Source organism: Rhizophagus irregularis, chromosome 20 (assembly GCF_026210795.1).
Source record: "Rhizophagus irregularis chromosome 20, complete sequence".
NCBI lineage: Eukaryota > Fungi > Glomeromycota > Glomeromycetes > Glomerales > Glomeraceae > Rhizophagus > Rhizophagus irregularis.
The window spans coordinates 2485592-2506410 of record NC_089448.1 but is presented as its reverse complement, the minus strand read 5'-3'; the positions used below and the strand labels follow the sequence as shown (position 1 = coordinate 2506410).

The window sequence follows — 20819 nt, the reverse complement described above, 5'->3', positions numbered from 1 at the left end:
CTTATTTTTAAGAATGTTTTTCCGGTCAAAAACATGTTGATTAACTTTGCCCTTGATTGATATAAAGATATGAACACGATGCGCGATCAGTTTAATATAATGATCATATTTGCCGGTATCTAGATCTTTATTTTAACCAATCACAAAGTCATAGATCTACAAGAAAATTTACTTTATGAAGTGATCAGATTTTATAGATTTTACAATGATAATCACATTTTGGTATTCATCGATCAAACTGAAATAACGAACCGTTACAACGAAAACGCCCTAGTTATACCTCTACGCCTTTTTCTTTCTCCAACTAATTAACTCAAGAGATGGTATGTTCGTCTTTTTATTATAATTTTAAAAGAAAAATATTTCTTTAATAATCAAAAAAGAAGCTGTTAAAAACGATGAAAATGTGATCTTATTTTTTATTAATTTAGGCTGGAGCATTATCTAACGCAAAAGATAACTTACCAAAAATAAAAGATGTTGAAAGAGAGAGCGAATTTGGTTATGTCTATGGTGTGTCCGGTCCAGGTAAGCAAGCAACATTACCTTGTTTTTTGTAATCACACTAATAAACCAAATATTTAAACATCAACCCTAAATTTGTTGGAGCTAAATAATCGATTGCCTTTTTTTTTTAATCAAGTCGTGGTTGCGGAACAAATGAATGGATCTGCTATGTATGAATTGGTAAGTTATCATGTTATATGTTTTTATCTTAAAAATCCTTTCTTATGCAAATTTTATGAAGGTGAGAGTTGGTCACGAAGAACTTGTTGGCGAAGTCATTCGTATTGACGGTGACAAAGCAACGATTCAAGTTTATGAGGAAACTTGTAAGTTTTTTTATAACTCTTGTTACAGGCTATTTTTTGATGATTGTCACATATATTAAAGAATAATTTATGACTGTTAGCTGGAGTTACTGTTGGAGATCCAGTATTAAAAACCGGAAAACCTCTTTCAGTTGAGTTAGGACCTGGTACGTTTCAAATTTTATTTTCTTATAAAATCTATAAAATCGATTGATCCTAATTTCCTCCTTTATAGGTTTGATGAGTAATATTTATGACGGAATTCAACGACCACTTAGGGTGATTACTATTATAGAATAATTAGTTGTTTAAATTACCTTCATATTAGTACTAAATCGCTTTTCATTATTGTAGTCTATCCGAGAAATTTCTGATAGTATATATATTCCACGTGGTATCGCAACTCCCGCGTTGGATAAAAAAATACAATGGGATTTTGAACCATTAAATTACAAAGTATGCATTGTTACCCAATTATTTTAAAAAAAGAATCATGTTTGTAATAAGTAAATCTAATAATAAAAAATTTCTCCTCAGGTCGGTGATCATATTACTGGTGGTGATATATTTGGCAAGGTTTATGAAAATTCTTTAGTGAATGCTCATAATATAATGCTATCACCAAAAGCCCTTGGTACAATCACACATATTTCTGGAAAAGGCAGTTATACTTTAGAGGTATGTTAATTCGTAAAAATCAATTCTAATTTTTATATTGCGTGAGTAATCAATGCTAATATATAATTGAATAGGACATCGTACTTGAAACTGAATTCGAAGGTCAAAAATCCAAACATACAATGATGCAAATTTGGCCTGTGCGTTCGCCTCGCCCTGTCACAGAAAAATTGGCAGCTAATTATCCATTATTGACTGGTCAACGTGTTTTGGATGCTCTTTTCCCGTAAGGTTTACAGTATTTTTTTATTAAATATATTTAAATTTTACTTATTATGTATATACAAAATTTAGCTGTGTACAAGGTGGTACAACTGCTATTCCTGGAGCTTTCGGTTGTGGCAAAACGGTTATATCACAATCTTTATCTAAGTACTCTAATTCTGATATTATTATATATGTTGGATGTAAGTTATTGAATTTTTTTATGTGCTATAAAAAAAATGATAAGATTTATATGCATAATTGATTAAATTTTTTAGGTGGAGAACGTGGAAATGAAATGGCTGAAGTATTAATGGACTTCCCAGAGGTAGGATAAAATGTTTATATAGTAATCAAATTAAAATTAGTTATATAATATTGTTCGTGTTTCCGTCTTTAGCTTAGCATTAATATTGATGGTCGTCAAGAATCCATCATGAAACGTACAACATTGGTAGCTAATACTTCAAATATGCCTGTAGCCGCTCGTGAAGCTTCCATTTATACTGGTGAGTTTTATTAATTAATTAATTTTAAATATGTATCAATTATTTAAAGTATTATCGTATTTTTTTTAGGTATTACATTATCTGAATATTTCCGTGATCAAGGCAAGAATGTTGCAATGATGGCAGATTCGACCTCTCGTTGGGCTGAAGCTCTCCGTGAAATCTCCGGTCGATTGGCTGAAATGCCGGCTGGTAAGTTAATAAATATTGTCACTGTTTCGTCATATATTTCCTGATTTTAATATACTTTCCATTTTATTTTACAGATAGTGGTTATCCTGCTTATTTGGGTGCTCGTTTAGCCTCTTTTTATGAACGTGCTGGTAAAGTAACGTGTCTTGGTAATCCAAAACGCGACGGAAGTGTTACTGTAGTTGGAGCGTATCCTTTATAATTGAAACAATCTAGTTATATTTATATGAATGTTTGTTATCTTTAATCAAAAAATTGTCATTTAATTTTATAGTGTATCCCCACCTGGTGGTGACTTTTCTGATCCTGTAACATCGTCAACACTTGGTATTGTGCAAGTATTTTGGGGTCTAGATAAAAAACTAGCTCAACGCAAACATTTCCCTTCAGTAAATTGGTCTTTGAGTTATTCAAAATATCTCAAAGTTTTGGAGACATTTTATGAATCGAATGAGCCAGATTTTATTGCTCTCAGAGATAAAACTAAAGAGATCCTTCAAAAGGAAGAAGATTTATCTGAAATTGTCCAGCTTGTTGGAAAGGTATATTGTTCTTCTAATTTATTTGATTTATTTATATTACGGTGATTTATATTATAATTTAAATTAGAGCGCACTTGGTGAGGCTGATAAAATCACTTTGGAAATTGCAAAAATTATAAAAGACGATTTCTTACAACAAAATGGTTATTCAAGTTATGATCGTTATTGTCCATTTTATAAGGTAAATACTAATTTAAACGAGACTCCTTTTTTTTGTTTTTATATAATGATATACTTAAAATTTTTTAATTTTTATCAGACTACTTGGTTACTTAAGAATATGATTGGTTTCTATAATTCTGCCACTCATGCCGTTGAAGTTACTAATAATGAGATAACATGGGCTAAGATTAGAGAATCAATGAATGACCTTATTTATAAACTCAGTTCTATGAAATTTGAAGTAAGTTTTTTTTGGTTATTAATTGTAAAAACATTTTATATTAATTGATTTTTTTTTATAAGGATCCTGCTGAAGGTGAAACAGCTCTTCGAGAACGTTATCAACAATTGCAAACAGAAATTCAAGAAAGGTTCCGACAATTACTTGAATAAATTGGATTTAATTAGTTGAAATAGGAAACTTTTATTTTATTTTATTTTTTTTTATTAATAAGTAGATAACTTAATTTTTTTCTTAATGTATTATTATTAGTACCAAATATAAACATATATATAATGAAACTGTTATTTATTTATTTATTTTTATATTAAAGTATATTTTACTTTACTTAATATATTAAGTTTGATCATTAATAATTAGGAGAAAAATTAAAGTACTAAAATTATTATATTAAGAAATTATAAATGATTTTAATTTTAATTTAATCTATTGTGACACCTTTTGTTTTTAAATCGTCTTTTGCTATTTGAATTTCCTAAAAAAAAAAAAATATGTAAAATATTATATTTAATTTGATATGAAAAAGTTGAGACATAATTAATTACCGCCATTAATTCGTGATAAGCATCTTCACAATCTCTAAATCTATAAACATGATATCCGATATTTCCAAGTGAATAAGCTCCAAATGACACAAGTACCCACCAAGGAAACTTTTAATAAATTATCATCATATATAACAGAATATATTATTAAAAAATTTATCATCAATATATCAAATATTTAAATTTTCTCTTACCACTGGTAAAATTTCTTCTTGTATTATTTGAGGAAGGGGAATTATGTTAAATAAGAAAATAAAATATGTTAACAAAATTATACCAAGAAATCTTGCAGTTTCTGTTGCTTTTGTCATTTTTATTTATTTTTTAAAACATTGATTAAGGGAATAAAAAAAAAATTTACCTTTTTTGTGTACATATCATATAGGCATTAATGTTACACGTGTGCAATATGTGTTTTGTTCCCGATTGACAGGTTTATTATGAAAAAATGTCAATATGATAAAATATTTACGAATTATAACGATTATTACAAACTTTAAAATAAATATATATAAACTTTATGTATATTACAATAAAATTGGTTTTACTTGTAAAGCTTAAACTAAGATCACCCATTTCTCAAAATTTGCAAAAATTTACAAAATATACAAAGTATATTCAGAAATATAATATTAACAAAATCAATTTTCAAAATTTTCTTTATACATTTTTACAACTTTACTCGAATTCAATTCGTTACTTTACATATAATTCATACAATAACGTTTATATTGTATAAATTCACGCTTGGATAATTTCGGCATACATTATATATGAATCGAATTAATTAAAGTTTAAATTAATTCTTTCAAAAATGCATGAATTCTCCCCTAAATAATAAAAATTAAAATCGATATTTAAAATTAAGGAAATGACGAAGTAGCAAATTAAAATTTTTTTTCTTTCTTACCAAGCGGTTGGATAATTTGTAAGTTCAGGTCTTGGAGGATGCATCTGTTGCATTGGTGAGGTTGAAGCCTGATTTGAAGTTTCTTGTCCGTCTTTATTCACAACTTGAAATACTTCATATTCTTCAACAGAAAAATTATGGTTCTCAGTTATTTCACTTTCATAATCATAACATTGACATGTACACGTTTCAGCTTCGTTAAAATTATCATTCATTCGTAAATCATTTTGTCCAAAACAAGGACCATGCCGTGGAGATGAAAAAACAGCTGTTGACATATTATCTTGAAGAATTCGACTAATTTTTGCTTTCGAAAGATCCTTTCCATCACCTAATGAAAATATAAAACTATTAAGGGTACTTTGATAAGGACCTACTTCATAAGTAGATCTTGAAAAACTTCCAAAAGTAGAAGGACGATGACGATTTGAAACAGTCCACGATGGAGCTGCTGCTGACATCCAACCACCATCTAGATTGTTATTTAAACCTCTCCAACTTATTGGATTATAACCCCCAATAATCTCTCCGGTTTCCTTTACTTTAATTACAACTAAAGTTGGACCTTGGTTATCACATTTCTTGTGAAAATTAGCGGCAGTGAAGCCACTAATTGAACCACAAAGAACCCTATTAAAATCGTATTTAGACTTTTCTAAATTAGTTTCACTTCCTTCCTTTCTGTCAATCCATTTTGCTATTAAAGAAATATGTTTAAATTTTATAATATTTGATTGAATTCCAGTCTTTCTTGGTGGTAATATAATTGTATCGGTTAAATTTATATTACCTCGCTTACAATAATATTGCAAGAGGACTTCATGCAAATCACTTGGTAAAATTTGACTAAAAGGTCTCACTTTATCCCAATAATCACTAGAGTCAATATTAAAATATCTAATTAACGGTATACATTGTTCAAGGGTACTCTTCAATACTTCAAAGTCATCAGAAGACCATGTTGAAATATTTTCACTTAGTGTTGGATTTTGTGCAATTCCCCACTCAATTAAATGGTCCCAAATTTCAATTTCTTCCATTAAAAGATCGTCCCGTTTTAATAGAGGTATAAGAACAGATTCATCCAATGAACGAAAATTATTTGATTCGAATAACCAATAAGGATCCTGACAAATTAAACCCAAACAAAAATTTTGTAAATCTTTACAAGCTTCTAAATATCCAACAGTATGCAAAACTTGTATCACATTTTCTTGCAACCAGTCGGATTTTTGTTGAATAAGATGATCTTGTGCATAAATGATCAATTCTTGAAGAACTAACTCATCAGAGGCAGTCAAAAGATTAAGGATAATCCCACCTTCTTGTGCGAGTAAATCGGCTGTGCCGCTGTAAATATACCTACCAGAAAACAAAAAAAAGAAAAGGTATACATACACATTGACTAAACACTGTAAATATACAACTTCAAAATAATAATGTTATACTAACTTTAAAATAACATCAAATACTTCGTGTGCTATGTTCGGCTTCTGAAAAACAATAGAACCGTTCTCTTTTTTAGCCCAATCTCTTGACAAAGCTCTACGAAAGTAAGGAGATCTCGCACGCAAAATAACTGTGTGCGCGTGGAATTTCCTAACATTTGGTTCTTTACCAGCATAAATGATAACGTCATAATCATCAGACTCGTCCAGCAAATGACTAAAGTCAATAGATAATCCTCTATAAAATTCCATTATTTAACTTATTCTTAATACACTCGTTAACGTTGTTTATGAGAAAGGGTAATACACAAATGGTCTTTATATCAAAACGGTGTGTAACACTCCTAAAATGATCGCCATCTGATCGTCAATTGAGTTCAGTGTTTATTATTTTCTATTATTTTGCCTCGAGATCAAACAAATATTCTAATTTACAGCAATTTAATTACACGAATTAAAATTTTATTTTATTTTATACATTCAAGATATTCAAGATGTTTAAATCAAATTTTGATCTTTAATTGACCATTTAATAAGCAAGTTTTACGATTTCTACATTTCTACACATATTTTGTAGTCTAATTTTATATTTTAATTTCGTAATGTTTCCGTTTAGACGAACCATACACACATAAATAATTTTAAATTGAGTACGGTAGATAAGTAGACGGAAATTTATATTCTTCTTTAAAGCAAAAAAAAGACGAACACATCCTAATCAAAAAATAAAAAGAACAGAGTTCGCTTTCTGCCATAAAGAAGGTTCGAAAGTTAAAAAAAAATTTTTTTTATTTATCTAGTTATAGATATAATCAATCTGATAAAGTGATTAAAATTTATGGGATTTATTCCGCACGTGAATTGTTACGTCAGACTTTAATAAAAGGAATTTTTATAATGAAATTTCAGTATTTCATTTACGAGATCAAATTTTTTTGTTCTAAGAACATTACTTATCGTTTTATATTTTCGATATGGATCCCAAAGTACCAGAGCAAGTAGCTGAACAAGTAACACCGGAATCTTCGTCACCTTCAACAGACGCAGATAAAGTAAAAAGGAATCAGATATCGATAATTTTTTGAAATGCATTGTTGGCCTAGTTTCTTTATTGAATTTTTTTTTTTTTTGCGGCATTCTTTTATTTTAGATTCGATTAAAACGTTTAGCAAAGTTAGCAAAACTTCAACAGAATAGTTCAGAAAACTTGGCTGGAACTTCAAGAAATGTCGCGTCGTCTTCTAGCACAAAGTCCGCAAAATCAAATAATTCGAATGCTGCGACGACTTCGCAAAAGCAACAACTACAAGACAAGGGTAACAAAGAGCCTATGGTGAGAATATAGCTTCGATTTTATTGTTTATATTTCTAATGCTTGTTTTATTAAATATACTTGCAGCAAGGTTGAGAGACGTATAATTTATTTATTTTTTATTATTCAAAGAATACGCCATTGATTTCACAAAAACCAAAGCAACCTCTTAAGTCTTTTGAAGATTGGCAAGATGATGTCATTTCAAAGGTTTTTCAAGTTACTCTTGATGTAAGTTGATCTTGTTAAGACTTTTTCGGATGAGTCACTTCTTTTAACATTTTTGCATAAATAAAATCTTAAAAACTTTAAACAATTTGCCTTTAAAGAAATCATTAGCCGAAAAAAAAGACTCTCAATTGGTATACTTAAATTCTCTCGTTGAGGAATTAAAGAAAGAAGATCCTGGTATGAATTATCTTGCAGAAATTGTCTTTTCCTATATACCTTGCTTTTTATTAAATCTAATTAAGATATTGAATATTATGAACAGAAAAGAAATCATTCAAATTATCGCAATCTCATCTTGAAAGTGCTCTAGTTGCTCGATTAAATATTGATCCCAATCAAATGAGTGATGATGAGGAGACTTTTCAGGCTATTTCGAAATTACCTCGTATATCCTTATTTGATTATCTGCTGGATTGTTGGAAACGAGCATCTGAAATTAAGAGTAACTTGTTAACACGCTCCTCAAAAGTATAAACTCATTTTATCTGTAAATTGAATAATATTCTTTATTTTAATAATGTTCTCATACTTAGACATTAGAACCTTCTGTTGTTAACGAACGAGTTAAGGTCATGGACGCCTTAAAAGACCTATTAGTGAACTATGCTTGTTTGGTTATTCAATATCCTGATATGTTTCCTCAAATAAATGAGTTAGTAGCTTTTCTGCTCTTCTTTCTTTTTCTCTTTCTTTTTATTAATAAAGAAAATTCTTGATGCACTTTTTTACCAATGATAGTTCCACGGAATTAGGTTCCCGACAACTTGTTTCAAGACTATTGTCCGATATAAACTCCCCCGAAGGGTTACCTTTGGATTTTATTCAAGAATTGGCAGCAAAAGTTGATGAGGAACAATTTGATCAAGTTAGAGAAATTATATCCCTTAAATATAGTAATTTGTAGTTTTAAATTTTATTAATTATAACAAAAATTTATAGATTTTTGGTAGTGCTTTAATCGGGCTTGCGGCTCAAATGCGGACAAAAAACATTTTAAATAATGATTACTTAAAACCACTTAATGTATGCTGCTGTCCTGAGCGTTCAAACTAATTTATTTATCTTTACATAACTAATATAATCATTCTTTTACAAATTTCTATTTTAGGGTTTAGCAACTTTAACAGAGATAAAATCTTTGGCAGCAATGGTAAAAACAAATCAACTAATATATGTATCGTTTCATTTTAAATTCAACATATTAAAGATAGTTTATTTATTTCGTAAATAAGTTACCAACACTACGAAGCTGGAATCCTCAAAATTCAACTGCAAAAGCATATGAGGTCATGTCACTTTTAGGTCCATTTTGTAGGATATCTGTTTTTCCATCGGATGAGGTAATTTAATTTTATTATAAGGATTATGTATGTTTATTTTATATTTTGAATCTATTAAGAAATTTATATAATATCCGACCACAGCCATCTATTCCAGAAAAGTATTTTGGTAACATTCAACAAAGAAGTAAAGCTGATGTTGATTCTCTTATGATAAGTTTAAGTGGCGCTATACAAGGAGTACAGGTTAATAATACCGTTATTTCTTTTTTCCTTTTTTTTTTCTTCCCTCCCCTTTTTTTTTTAAAAAAAAATTTATTAAATATATATTTTATACATTTCAGAGAACTCTTTTTAATATATTCAATAATATTGTACGCTCTTCACCATCTTCAAAAGAAGCTGTTCTTTCTTATTTTGCTAGAGTTATTAAATTGAACGAAAAAAGAACACAGATGCAGGTTTGTATTCAACTTATTACTTATATTTACACTTAAAGGAATTATGGTTAATAAACATCATTGCTTATCGATCATAGGTTGATCCTTCACAAGTAGGAACGGATGGGCTTTTGATGAATTTAAGTTCTATATTATTAATATTTGCAGATCCTATTTATTCTAAGGTAGCTAATTTTTAACATTTAAAATGTTTAAAATTTTTATAATTTTTATTTGAATATTATTAAATTCCATGTGAATTTTAAAAGATCGATCGTATCGACGTTAATTATTTCCGCAAGTCGAGACGAATTGATATTAGTCAAGAAACAAAAATTAAGGCAACCCAACAAGAGTCAGACGCATATTATTCTTCTGCAGTAAATGAAGCTGGTTAGAAATACTAGAATTTAATCTGTGATTAAACTGTTTAATTTTGTGATTTTATTTTAATATTATTATTAAAAATTATTTTATGTATAGCATCACCAAATTTTATATCAGAAATATTTTTCATAACTTTAGCAATGCATCACTACGGACCATTGCAATGCTATAACAAATACAATAACTTGAACAGAGACCTTGCAGAATTACAAAAGCAGTATGATAGGTTGAAAGCTGATCAACCAAAATGGGCAGGAGTAAATATAACTTATTATATTATTGAGTGATTTGTCTTGGATAATAAGATTTATAACTTATTCTTTATTTCTAAAAATCAAAAAAAAAAGACTCCGGCTGAAACATTTAACAATGCCCTACTAGAGCGTTGTAAGGTATGATATTTGTATTAAGAGATAATATTATATACATGAATATAAATGTTAACATAAATATCTATTAAATAGGATCAACTTGAGAAATGGGCTGTACATAAAATATCGTACGAGTCTCAATTGTTAGATCCTACATCTTTATCTCGTACATTACAATTCTATAATTTAGTAATTAACTGGGTGTTAAGAATTGTTGATCCTACAGGTCAACACCCTATAAAGCAAATTAGGTATTTACTATAAATAATAATGTTTATGTTTATTGAGTTTTATTAAATCTTCTGTTTTCCTTCCAAAGTTTACCTTTGCCACCAACACCACCAGAAGAATTTATTATGTTGCCTGAATTTGTTATTGAAGATATTACTGAATTTTTTTCATTCATTTCCAGGTAATAATTTTATGAATTTATCATTAACAATATTGAATATTTATGTATAAATTATTTTATATAATACAGATATAATCCTAAAGTAATGCTTTCATGCTCACGTGATGAATTGGTCATTTTTATCATCACTTTTCTTAAATCTTCGACATATATCAAAAATCCATATTTGAAAGCCAAGCTTGTAGAGGTGAGGATTTCTTTATGCCCTATTTATTATATTATATTTAACTTTATGGGTGGATCCATTTTGATAATATTTTATAATTATTAGATTCTATTCTACTACACAATACGGAATGAAAATGAGGGTGGTATAGGAAGTATATTAAATACACACCCTATTGCATTGGAACATTTAATGTCATCTCTGATGTCTTTTTATGTTGGTAAGAGAATTTCTTTTTCACATATCTATCTATATTGGATGTTAGGTTTACATTATTTGATCTTTTTAGAGGTGGAGCAGACTGGAACGCACACTCAATTTTATGATAAGTTTAATATTAGATATAATATTTCGCAAATATTTAATTCAATATGGAATAATCAAATGTATAGGAATAAATTAAGAGAAGAAAGTCGGTCAGTAAATTATTCAAGCTTTAAAATCATTAATAATGAGAATAATATATATTTATATTTATATTAATATACATTTGTATATGATTTTCGCAATAGAAAAATGGATACCTTTGTAAGATTTGCTAATTTGTTAATGAATGATGCAACTTATCTCCTCGACGAGAGTCTTACAAAACTAACTGAAATTCGTAACATACAAAATGAAATGGATAATATCGATGAATGGGAAAAGAAAACGCAGGTAATATATAAATATTGATTATCACTTAATAATATTACTTATAATAAAAATATCATTAATAACATTACAAAATGACTAGCAACAACGTCAAGAACGTGAAAGTTTGTTTCACTCTCTTGAACGACAGGCTACATCTTATATGGCTCTTGGAAATGAAACTGTGCACATGCTTGAATATATGACATCAGAAGTAGCTGATCCATTTCTTACACCTCAAATTGTTGATCGATTAGCAGCAATGTTAGATTATAATTTAAATTCTCTTGTTGGTCCTAAGTGTACTGGACTTAAAGTTAAAAATAGGGAAAAATATCGATTTCAACCTAGAATTTTATTGCAGCAATTAATAACTGTATATTTGAACTTAAGTAAAAGCAAAGAATTCATACAAGCAGTTGCGAAAGATGGTAGAAGTTATAGCAAAGAATTGTTTTTGAAAGCATTTAGTATTTTGAAAGAACATGGATTGAAATTAGATAGAGATATTAAAGTGTTGGAGAAATTTGTTAATAATGTTGAAGAAGTAATTAAACAAGAAGAACAAGGTGAAGAAGAGTTGGGCGACATACCGGAAGATTTCTTGGGTAAGATAAATTTAAATTTGATCAGTATGAACACAAGTGTATTTATTAATAAATATTTTATTATTTAATTCTTTTAGATCCACTTTTATTTGTAATAATGGAAGATCCAGTTATTTTACCTGAATCACGAATATCAATTGATCGTAAATCAATTACAACTCATCTTTTAAGTGATGCTACAGATCCTTTTAATAGAAAACCTTTGACAATAGATCAAGTTATTCCAGGTAAGAAATTTGTAATTATTTTTTTAATGTTTAAATCAAGAATTAAATAGAATTTTATTATATAATTATATAACAGATTTGAAATTAAAGGAAAGAATTGAAGCTTTTAAAAAAGAAAAAAGAGAAAAGAAATAATTATTATTAATAGTATTTTTGAATTATTATTATCCTAACTTATAGATAATAAGTAAGTATTTATTAGTAAGAAATTTTGAAACGTAAGGTTTGTCTTAAACTATAATAAACTATTAAATTATTATCCAATAATTTTGCTTATATACCATCAACAAACTTTGTAAAGTATTATATAAAAGTTTATTATTAGAGATTTTTTAAAATTCATGTATTCACAACTCTAGATAATTCTTATTATTTTTATTCCAAATTCTGTGAGAATACTGTTTTTTCATGTGATACCTTTCTTTTCAAAAAAAAAAAATAAATAAATAATTCAAGCCTTTTTAGCTGTTTTAAATACTTCTCAATAAGAAAAAAAAATATTTTTTTTTAGTATTTTTAAAAAAGTGAGGTTCTTTGGATTTTTGTATATTTGTCTAATCTTTTATTATTGCATAAAGTATAGTTTTAAAATTTCAAAAATTTTAATAGCTTTTATTTTAAAATATGCACAGAATAAATGTTGCAAATAAATTAATTTTTAAAACATAATTTATTAAAATTGGAAAATAAAGTTAAAAATCTGAATAAATCTAAAATACCTGGTATTTAATTTATAATCAGTGTAATATTATATATAATTAGTTAAAAAGATATATAATTACTACTGATACACTTAATTAATATTTTTGATAGTTATAATAAATGGAAAATCAATCTTTTACTTACATAAAATGATTATATAATCAATCATATAATTATATAATAGATTAAATAATTAATCAAATAGAAAAATGAGAAGAAATTATTAAGTAAAAATTCTTAAATAATTATATAACTGAATAGTTAGAAGAATTATAAGAAAATAATTAGAAATATAAGTTATAGTTAGTTATAATAATATAATTCAGTCAACTCCCTTTATAGTCACTCTCATTATAGTCACATTCTACTATATAGTCACACCAGTTGGATGTTCAAAACACTTTATTATTAAAATTTATCCTATATAGTCACAATCTATCTATAGTCACTATCACACCTATTTTCAAAAATCTCATATTAAAAAGTACTGTTTATAGTCACAATTATATAAAGAATATAATAAATTGCTCAGCATCCAATGATCATAGAAAGATGCAACACAGCTTGTTGGAATCGTCTCATTGAGACGAATCAAATGGTGGTAGTTTCATCTTTCTACAATCACTGGCTGATGAGATATTTAGCGAAATGTCAAAAATTGGCATTTAATATTTCTTGATTTACATTTACTGTGCTGTTAAACGTTTTGCTTAACTTTTCAGCATCTAGTGATTGTAAAAATATGATTAATAGCTCTTTAGAATCACCTAATCAAGACAAATCGAATGGTGGTAAGATCATCTTTCTAGGTATGATAGATCGTGAGTTATACAAAAAAATGTTAAAATAATAAATTATTAGATAAGTCACGATTTATTGCACTTAGAAAGATGATCTTACTACCATTCGATTCGTCTCGATTAGGCAATTCTAAAGAGCTATTAATCATATTTTTACAATTATTAGATGCTGAGAAATTAAGCAAAATGTTTAGCACAGACTGCACAGTAAACATAAATCAAGAAACTACTTCAGTTAAAGATGGTCAATGGTTTTACTTCGTTCGTCTTAGTCTGATCCAAGTCAATTCCGGTCTTTGTAAAACTGGATCGCAGTCTTGAATCCATGATTCTAATAAAGACCGATCACTACGATTGGTCAAATATGATCATGTAACATTACACATTTACACAAGTCCAAAAAAGGAAATTTTATTTCCTTCCAAAATGGAAAAATGGTTACATGAGAATCCAAAAAAAGAATATTTTTTGCAATGATCATTTAATTTTAGCTAGAATTATTGTAAATTTCAAAATTTATGAAGGACCGATGGGAGGGCGCATCCTAGCGTCTGAGTCTTTTACGCATAGTAACCAGAGAGGACCATGTCTTTAGACCTTTAACCATCTTTAACTCCAGTGACACCGACAAAAATTTAGCGATTACATAACTAATTTTATCGATCATTCCCAAAAATGATAAGCAGATTTAATGAAAAAATAAAAAAATAAGAATAAAACACAATATAAATGCCATATATTTTTTAAACTTATATAGTATGTGTATTTTTGAACGCTCTACAAATTTACCTTGACAACAAAAATATAAATTTTTGACTTTTTATATGATAATTCGTAAATAATTAATTTTACAAAAATCTGTATTCAAAACCTACCTTTATTGCCTAAGTAAACTTGCAAAGCAAGTAAATTTAGATATAGTATATAAATTTTAGAAAATATCTGTAGTAAGTTTTATTCTAAAAAAATAATAACAATAATTTTTTTTTGTTAAATCTGCTTATCATTTTTGGGAATGATTGATAAAATTAGTGATGTGATTGCTAGATTTTTGTTAGTGCTACTGGGGTAGTTAAATTAAGAAATATTAAAATACCAATTTTTGACGTTTTGCTAAATATCTTATCAGCCAGTGATCGTAGAAAGATGAAACTACTACCATTCAATTCATCTCAATGAAATGATTCTAACAAGCTGTGTTGCATCTTTCTACAATTACTGGTTGCTGATTTAACATATATTTTTTAATAAAGTATAATAAAATGTATTAAAAATTTAAATTTTATATATGTTTTATATAGTTACACTTCTTTATAATCACGGAAAATGGCTTGTCCCAAATGTGTGACTATAAAGAAAGTTGACTGTATATGAAATGAGTTTAAAAAATATTTTTAAAAAATTGTATTTAAATATTTTAAAAAGTTAATAATAAAAAAAAATTTTAAAGTCAGTAGTACTATTATGAAAATTTTATAAGTACTATACTTACATTTATAAATAACTTTCAATTAATAAAAAAAATCAATTTTATTTAACCAAAATGTAAAATTATACTTTTAATATATAAGTACTATAATATACCAAAATTTTCCTAGTTATACCAGATTTTTCCATTATATTAACAAATATTCCTAAAATATATAAAGACCTTTATCATATTAACTTAAATATAATTCTAATCAAATTATATTAATTTATATATATTATAAAAATAGGATTCTGAACATTTTTTATTAGAATTTGTGTAATTATATTTCTTTATAATTATCTAATATAGACTATTCCAAATATGTATCTATAAAGAGAGTTGATAATGATTTTTAAACAATTAAATAAATTATATATTTATATATAAAACATGCTAAATTTAATCAATACTATAATTGCATGGAGTTTTTTTATTTATAGTTGGAAGAAAAAGGAAACTTTATCTTATTTTTCTGGTATTTGCTTCAGTTAAAAAAGCATTTGATAATTAGATGGCATTTTTAAATTGCATTTACTTAATTATAGAAGTCATCGTCATCATAATGACTAAATTTAACAAGGGATTTTAAAGAATTATTAAAATTCCTATTTATTTTATTTACATTAAAAAGAATAAATTTAACAATTGTAGATCAATCTTCATAGTTGGTGATCAAGTTTTAACTTGTCGGAATGAATGCAAGACATTACGATCAATATAGTAGATTTTAATAACTGCGAATTATATTAAGAAATCAACGATCTTCGTTGATAAATTTACAACTGTGTGTTCTAGATTACGAAAAAAAATTCTAGGTATTATATTATTTTTGAAAAAAAGAAAGATTGTAGGATAATGTACAAATACTAAAAATGATTAAAAAAAACCTATTATACAAATCAAAAACATAGCCAACGACTTGGAAACCCAAGAATAAATGCGTTCTTTTTAAATGTTTATACAATAATATCATGATTTGTTTTGGTACGTAATTCTGTCCATTCCTTTAATTTTTTACCATATAAAGGAGGTATCAAACTTAATAACGATACCATCATCATTTTTAAGAGTAAAATTGGTTGCCATATATCCGCGGTTGAAGTAAGCTCTGATAAAATGTCACCAGCCTGACAACAAGCAAGATTATATGGAATTGATCCAAAAAACAATGAAATGAAAAATGTTCTGACTGGAATATATAAAAGCGGTGCCGCTAAATTGAGAAGCCTAAAATATAAAATTAAATTAGATAATGATGCATGAATTTAGAGTGAAATTTGTATTAAATGTGACTTACCACCAAGGAGATAAAGGGAACATTCGAATAAATAACAGATAAAAGAACAACCCATCTCTATGATCATCAACTTGTTTTCTTAGAAAGTTTAATTTATCAGATAAATATTGATCCATGATTGGCCGTCCAATAAATTTGCTCAATAAATATGCACATAAAGCTCCTATAGCAGTAAGCATAGAAGTCAGTATAGTAGCAATTAACGGTCTATATAAAGCGCCTGCCAAAATGTTCTGATTTAAAAATGATAAATAAAATTTTCAATATGAAACAAAATAAAATCTTTTTTAAAATTAATAATTTCTTACCAAGAAAATCGCTCCGGGTATGGAGAATGCTTGTTTCCAGATATAAATTATTGAAAAAACGGTAACTATGTGTACATATCCTTCCCAAGTTCCATTGGAATAATCTTCTAATATTATAGCTTGCTTTTTTACTGCTTCAATTGAAGTGGGAAGAGATAAATCTGGAATAGTTCTGACTAAGGAGACAACTCCTAAAAGCGATATAAACCAGCAACCAAAAAGTAAAAACATGCGTGGAACAAAATTAACAACTACCGTGCTTGTTTTATAATCAGACTTGTATTTTTTTGTGTCATTAAACCCTGAGTCAACCAACATTTTAATAACTGAACCATTATGCGGCAATAGGTAAGGGTTTTGAAATTCTCGCATTATTGGAACATACATTTTTGTGAACATCCTTATCAAAGCATAATTTACACGATTCTTTCCAGAGGAAAAGAAAAACTGTTATTTTTTTTAGGAATTAATAATAGAAATAACTATTTTTATTTTAATAGAAAATAAACACGAGTTTCACGAAACTGATGCAAGTTTGATCATCATTTCGGTTAATTAAAGGAAAATTACTGTAAGCAGAAAATGGTTCATTGTTTTTAAAAACGCTAATCTAACTAATTTAGAAAGACTAATTTTACACAGGATATTACACCCGTGTGCTATTTATAGTTATTTGTAGATTTTATCTCTATTATCCATTCTGCTTAATCATCTTATCTCAATTAATTTATTTCTTATGAAATTATGTTAAAACAAATAAAAATTTTGTATTTATATATATAATGAATTCCTTACTTGTATTATTTGTGTTATGGTAAAAATTTTGACAATTATTTCGCTATGAAACGATCAAAAATAAAATAAGATAAAAAATGAATACATAAATTATAAATAAACCAAAAATTTTTTCTGTCAGAATAACATCTAAATAATTGCAGATATTCATGAATCATCTCTTTCTTTATAGAAATTCTTCAGATATGTTTCTGCCTCTTTATATTCATCTTTCACCTTTTCCAATAAGGTCGAAATCTTTGTAATGGCATCATCCTCAGAAATAGTATTTGTTCCTGTTTCATCTTTCATATTTCCAAAATGCTGCATTTTTTCACATGATGCTTTTACCTTAGTTAATCCAATAGCAGCGGAGCTACCTTTTAAAAAATGCCCTAATTTAGACAATTCATCAAGGTCTCGAACTTCCCTATGAAATTAAAATATAAAATATAGAAATATTAGATATAAAGTTTTATATTTATAAATAAATTTATAAATAACTCGTCATTCTCAAACGATCTAGATAAATCTACAGAACTTGATACAAAGAATTGCAGCATTTTTTCACCAATCAATATTAAAAACGAGATCCAGAAAATCGATATCTGATTCATTCCATTTAAATTCAACTTGGAATCGAGAAAGGTTTAGACCATTTCTTGATTTAATTATTTAATTTATTCAAGATTTAAATAAAATAACTACTACTCACAGTGCTTTATCCATACTACCAAACGTTGTTTCTGCCTGTTCGAAATAATTCCAGACTATAGATTTGGAAAAATCGTGGTCGTCGTCGTCGTCCATCTCCAGTAGCTGGTCAAATGTTTCGTGATCAATAAGATCTGAATTTGGGGAAGGTACTCTTTCTTCGTCCTTAGAAAAAATAATAGCGGCGTATTATTAGATAGATCATTGCAGACAAAATGTGAATAAGATCGTACATTAGAACGTACAGAATGCGGCGTTGGACTTGGAGTGGAAGGCATATTATATTTAAACTTTTTTGGTGAATAGTTTATAAAGGACAGCTACGATCTTTACGCTAGTTAAACAAACTGAAAGGAATAAGTTTTAAGCAACCTTTGTCTCAGACATCTTTAACTTATGCAATAAAAGGCGCAATGACATCATTGCTCATGGGATAATCATTAAATATTTTATATTTTATACATTTTAAAAGCTTGAACAGGTTCATTGACGAGATTTTTAATTTATAGTCGTTTTTTACTGGTTTGCACATTCCTGATTAACAAAACTGTATATTCAAATAGTATGCAAATAATTATTTACTTAATTCAAATTAGCCTAATTTGGAATAAAAGCTGTTTATTACAAATCACAAAATTAGTAAAAAAAACCAAAACTTCGGTATAAAGTATAAATAACTAACAGTAACACACATTCGATATCACTATATATAATAAAAATTAAATACAATTCTTAGTTTTATTTGTTTTATTTATCCTAAATAATCATATATATAAATACATTTAATATATATATTTAAATAAAGGATTAATTTATATTAAATAAAAAATATACTAACCCAATAAGGTTTAATATGTGTGCTAAACAAGGCAGATGGACTAGTTGCGGCATGAGTAGTTTTAATACATCACAATAGCATTTCTTCATACAGTATATGCTACAAAGTCTGATGCAATTAGTTGTGATAGATCAAAAGAAATTTCCCATTGAACTAATTTTGTTATACCATTATAGCTAAAAAGTATATTAACTATACTTTGTGCTTTACTATCTGTAGTTTCATCTATAATAATTGAAACTTGTCTGCTACAAAAATATTTTTTGAGTTGATTAACATGATCTTCAAATAATTTTGGTAAATAATCTTAATGTAAAGTATCTGATTTTGGAACAAAGTCTCTTTCATTACAATTTTCACACAACTAATTTGAAGTTTATCTATTTTTTCTAATGGAATATCAGCTGTTACAAATGCATCTACTAAATTATTTACAGCAGTTTTTTTAATTCAGATGCATTAAGGATAGTTTGAATAGTTAGTTGTCTTTTTTTATTTGTTGTTCTTTTTTCTCATTTTTATTACAAATATGTGTTTTAGAACCTATATGAGCTAAAGATGTTAGCCATAACTGTAATATTAAGACACAGTGTCGTATGTAATAGGTTGCAACCTATCTACATTAAAAAGCAAAAGTTGTAATGCTGTAATTAGGTTGTAATGCCATAATTAGGTCGTAATACTGTAATTAGGTCTTAATGCCGTAACTAATCCGTAATGCCGTAATTCCGAAATTACGTATGTAATTTCGGCCAGAATTATGCACTTAATTTTAGCAGAAATTAACAAATATCCTAAAAAGGAAAGTGTTGTTACACAAAATTCCAGTGTCGTTCCCACTAAAATCAATTTTTGTGGAACGGCTATCGCCAAAAAAGGAAAGATCTGCATTCCCGTTTTGGCTGAATTATGATTTTCGGCTGAAATTACATGTTTAAGTGAAATTACGTTAATTTCGGCCGGAATTATATTTCGGATTTCGGATTTCGGATTTTAGGAAATATGTGACCGTGTAATTTCAATTTTAAGGGGTAAATAATATCAAAAATAATAATAATAATAATTTTTTTTTTTGTAAAAAAGTTTATATGTAAATTATGCATAAAATCATCTAATTATTAAAGATATTATGCTAATTTAATATAAATTTTTTGAAAAAAACTTAATATTTCCCACCTTCCACCCCCTGACCACCCACCCCTAGGGATTTTAGTTCATTATATAATTTTTTTCTTTACACGAACGTGTATACAAAATACAAAAAAAAACGCAACGCGTCTTATGTACCCCTAAAAATTAAAATTACACGACATATAAACTATTGTAATTTACTTTTATAATTCATTAAAAATTACGACATTACAGCCTAATTATAGCATTGCGACCTAATTACAGCATTACAACCCAATTACAGCATTACGGCCTAATTACAGTATTACGAAAAGTGTCATAACTGTAATGCTATATGCTGTAATATTACGGCATCGGCCAATCAATTACGGCTAACATCTTTAATATGAGCAGTAATTGTATTTTTTGTTTAAAAATTAATACTATGATCACAAAAATGGCACATAAGTTTCCTATTATCTGCAAAAAAGTCTT

The 20819-nt window shown here is 27.4% G+C and overlaps 6 protein-coding genes across 7 annotated transcripts; 2 read left to right on the top strand and 4 right to left on the bottom strand.

The window, feature by feature from the left end:
- Positions 1 to 320: 320 nt before the first annotated feature.
- Positions 321 to 3693, top strand: OCT59_013130 (uncharacterized protein; the record flags this gene model as incomplete). The annotated part of the gene is made up of 18 exons (XM_025310519.2): positions 321 to 323; positions 432 to 528; positions 644 to 687; positions 749 to 833; positions 914 to 979; positions 1048 to 1091; positions 1167 to 1268; positions 1350 to 1490; positions 1565 to 1716; positions 1785 to 1897; positions 1973 to 2022; positions 2095 to 2203; positions 2273 to 2395; positions 2470 to 2584; positions 2670 to 2937; positions 3005 to 3118; positions 3197 to 3340; positions 3403 to 3693. The coding sequence occupies 18 exons, from the start codon at positions 321 to 323 to the stop codon at positions 3490 to 3492; spliced, it is 1860 nt and encodes a 619-aa protein (XP_025181628.1). The 3' UTR covers positions 3493 to 3693.
- Positions 3602 to 4230, bottom strand: OCT59_013129 (uncharacterized protein). Its single transcript, XM_025315988.2, has 3 exons — positions 4080 to 4230; positions 3886 to 3993; positions 3602 to 3815 (listed from the first exon to the last, which is right to left on the bottom strand). The coding sequence occupies exons 1-3, from the start codon at positions 4194 to 4196 to the stop codon at positions 3762 to 3764; spliced, it is 279 nt and encodes a 92-aa protein (XP_025181627.1). The 5' UTR covers positions 4197 to 4230; the 3' UTR covers positions 3602 to 3761.
- Positions 4231 to 4369: 139 nt separating this feature from the next.
- OCT59_013128 (uncharacterized protein) lies at positions 4370 to 6495 on the bottom strand (the record flags this gene model as incomplete). The annotated part of the gene is made up of 6 exons (XM_066140623.1): positions 4370 to 4715; positions 4796 to 5492; positions 5586 to 5671; positions 6080 to 6157; positions 6248 to 6275; positions 6414 to 6495. The coding sequence occupies 6 exons, from the start codon at positions 6493 to 6495 to the stop codon at positions 4694 to 4696; spliced, it is 993 nt and encodes a 330-aa protein (XP_066001492.1). The 3' UTR covers positions 4370 to 4693.
- A 664-nt stretch (positions 6496 to 7159) lies between these two features.
- On the top strand, positions 7160 to 12586 carry OCT59_013127 (uncharacterized protein). The gene is made up of 26 exons (XM_066140622.1): positions 7160 to 7295; positions 7394 to 7576; positions 7688 to 7786; positions 7885 to 7963; positions 8049 to 8254; positions 8320 to 8438; positions 8525 to 8651; positions 8726 to 8809; positions 8895 to 8936; positions 9019 to 9126; positions 9211 to 9312; positions 9411 to 9527; positions 9605 to 9691; positions 9776 to 9899; positions 9990 to 10150; positions 10241 to 10285; positions 10358 to 10392; positions 10474 to 10515; positions 10584 to 10676; positions 10746 to 10863; positions 10948 to 11062; positions 11132 to 11258; positions 11355 to 11499; positions 11579 to 12083; positions 12161 to 12310; positions 12387 to 12586. The coding sequence occupies exons 1-26, from the start codon at positions 7218 to 7220 to the stop codon at positions 12443 to 12445; spliced, it is 3150 nt and encodes a 1049-aa protein (XP_066001491.1). The 5' UTR covers positions 7160 to 7217; the 3' UTR covers positions 12446 to 12586.
- A 3391-nt stretch (positions 12587 to 15977) lies between these two features.
- Positions 15978 to 17431, bottom strand: OCT59_013126 (uncharacterized protein). Its single transcript, XM_025315986.2, has 3 exons — positions 16889 to 17431; positions 16581 to 16813; positions 15978 to 16510 (listed from the first exon to the last, which is right to left on the bottom strand). Exons 1-3 carry the CDS (start codon positions 17285 to 17287, stop codon positions 16240 to 16242), a joined length of 903 nt encoding a protein of 300 aa, XP_025181624.2. The 5' UTR covers positions 17288 to 17431; the 3' UTR covers positions 15978 to 16239.
- OCT59_013125 (uncharacterized protein) lies at positions 17348 to 18797 on the bottom strand. Of its 2 annotated transcripts, XM_066140620.1 has the most exons (3): positions 18622 to 18788; positions 18378 to 18541; positions 17595 to 18092 (listed from the first exon to the last, which is right to left on the bottom strand). In XM_066140620.1, the coding sequence occupies exons 1-3, from the start codon at positions 18652 to 18654 to the stop codon at positions 17831 to 17833; spliced, it is 459 nt and encodes a 152-aa protein (XP_066001489.1). In that variant the 5' UTR covers positions 18655 to 18788; the 3' UTR covers positions 17595 to 17830. The 2 variants fall into 2 exon arrangements, with proteins under 2 accessions (XP_066001490.1, XP_066001489.1); XM_066140621.1 differs by having other exon boundaries at positions 17348 to 18092; positions 18378 to 18797.
- Between the last annotated feature and the right edge of the window lie 2022 nt (positions 18798 to 20819).

Coding starts and splice junctions, on each gene's coding strand:
- OCT59_013129 (XM_025315988.2), bottom strand. CDS start 4,196: ATGACAAAAGCAACAGAAACTGCAAGATTTCTTGGTATAATTTTGTTA. Junction 3,994..4,079: donor AAGAAGAAATTTTACCAGTG/GTAAGAGAAAAT, acceptor ATTTATTAAAAG/TTTCCTTGGTGGGTACTTGT. Junction 3,816..3,885: donor CTTATCACGAATTAATGGCG/GTAATTAATTAT, acceptor TTTTTTTTTTAG/GAAATTCAAATAGCAAAAGA.
- OCT59_013127 (XM_066140622.1), top strand. CDS start 7,218: ATGGATCCCAAAGTACCAGAGCAAGTAGCTGAACAAGTAACACCGGAA. Junction 11,500..11,578: donor AATGGGAAAAGAAAACGCAG/GTAATATATAAA, acceptor CAAAATGACTAG/CAACAACGTCAAGAACGTGA. Junction 12,311..12,386: donor AATAGATCAAGTTATTCCAG/GTAAGAAATTTG, acceptor ATTATATAACAG/ATTTGAAATTAAAGGAAAGA.
- OCT59_013126 (XM_025315986.2), bottom strand. CDS start 17,287: ATGTTCACAAAAATGTATGTTCCAATAATGCGAGAATTTCAAAACCCT. Junction 16,814..16,888: donor TACCCGGAGCGATTTTCTTG/GTAAGAAATTAT, acceptor TTTTTAAATCAG/AACATTTTGGCAGGCGCTTT. Junction 16,511..16,580: donor TTCCCTTTATCTCCTTGGTG/GTAAGTCACATT, acceptor TTTATATTTTAG/GCTTCTCAATTTAGCGGCAC.
- OCT59_013125 (XM_066140620.1), bottom strand. CDS start 18,654: ATGCCTTCCACTCCAAGTCCAACGCCGCATTCT. Junction 18,542..18,621: donor CAAGTCCAACGCCGCATTCT/GTACGTTCTAAT, acceptor ATTTTTTCTAAG/GACGAAGAAAGAGTACCTTC. Junction 18,093..18,377: donor GGTAGTATGGATAAAGCACT/GTGAGTAGTAGT, acceptor TTAATTTCATAG/GGAAGTTCGAGACCTTGATG.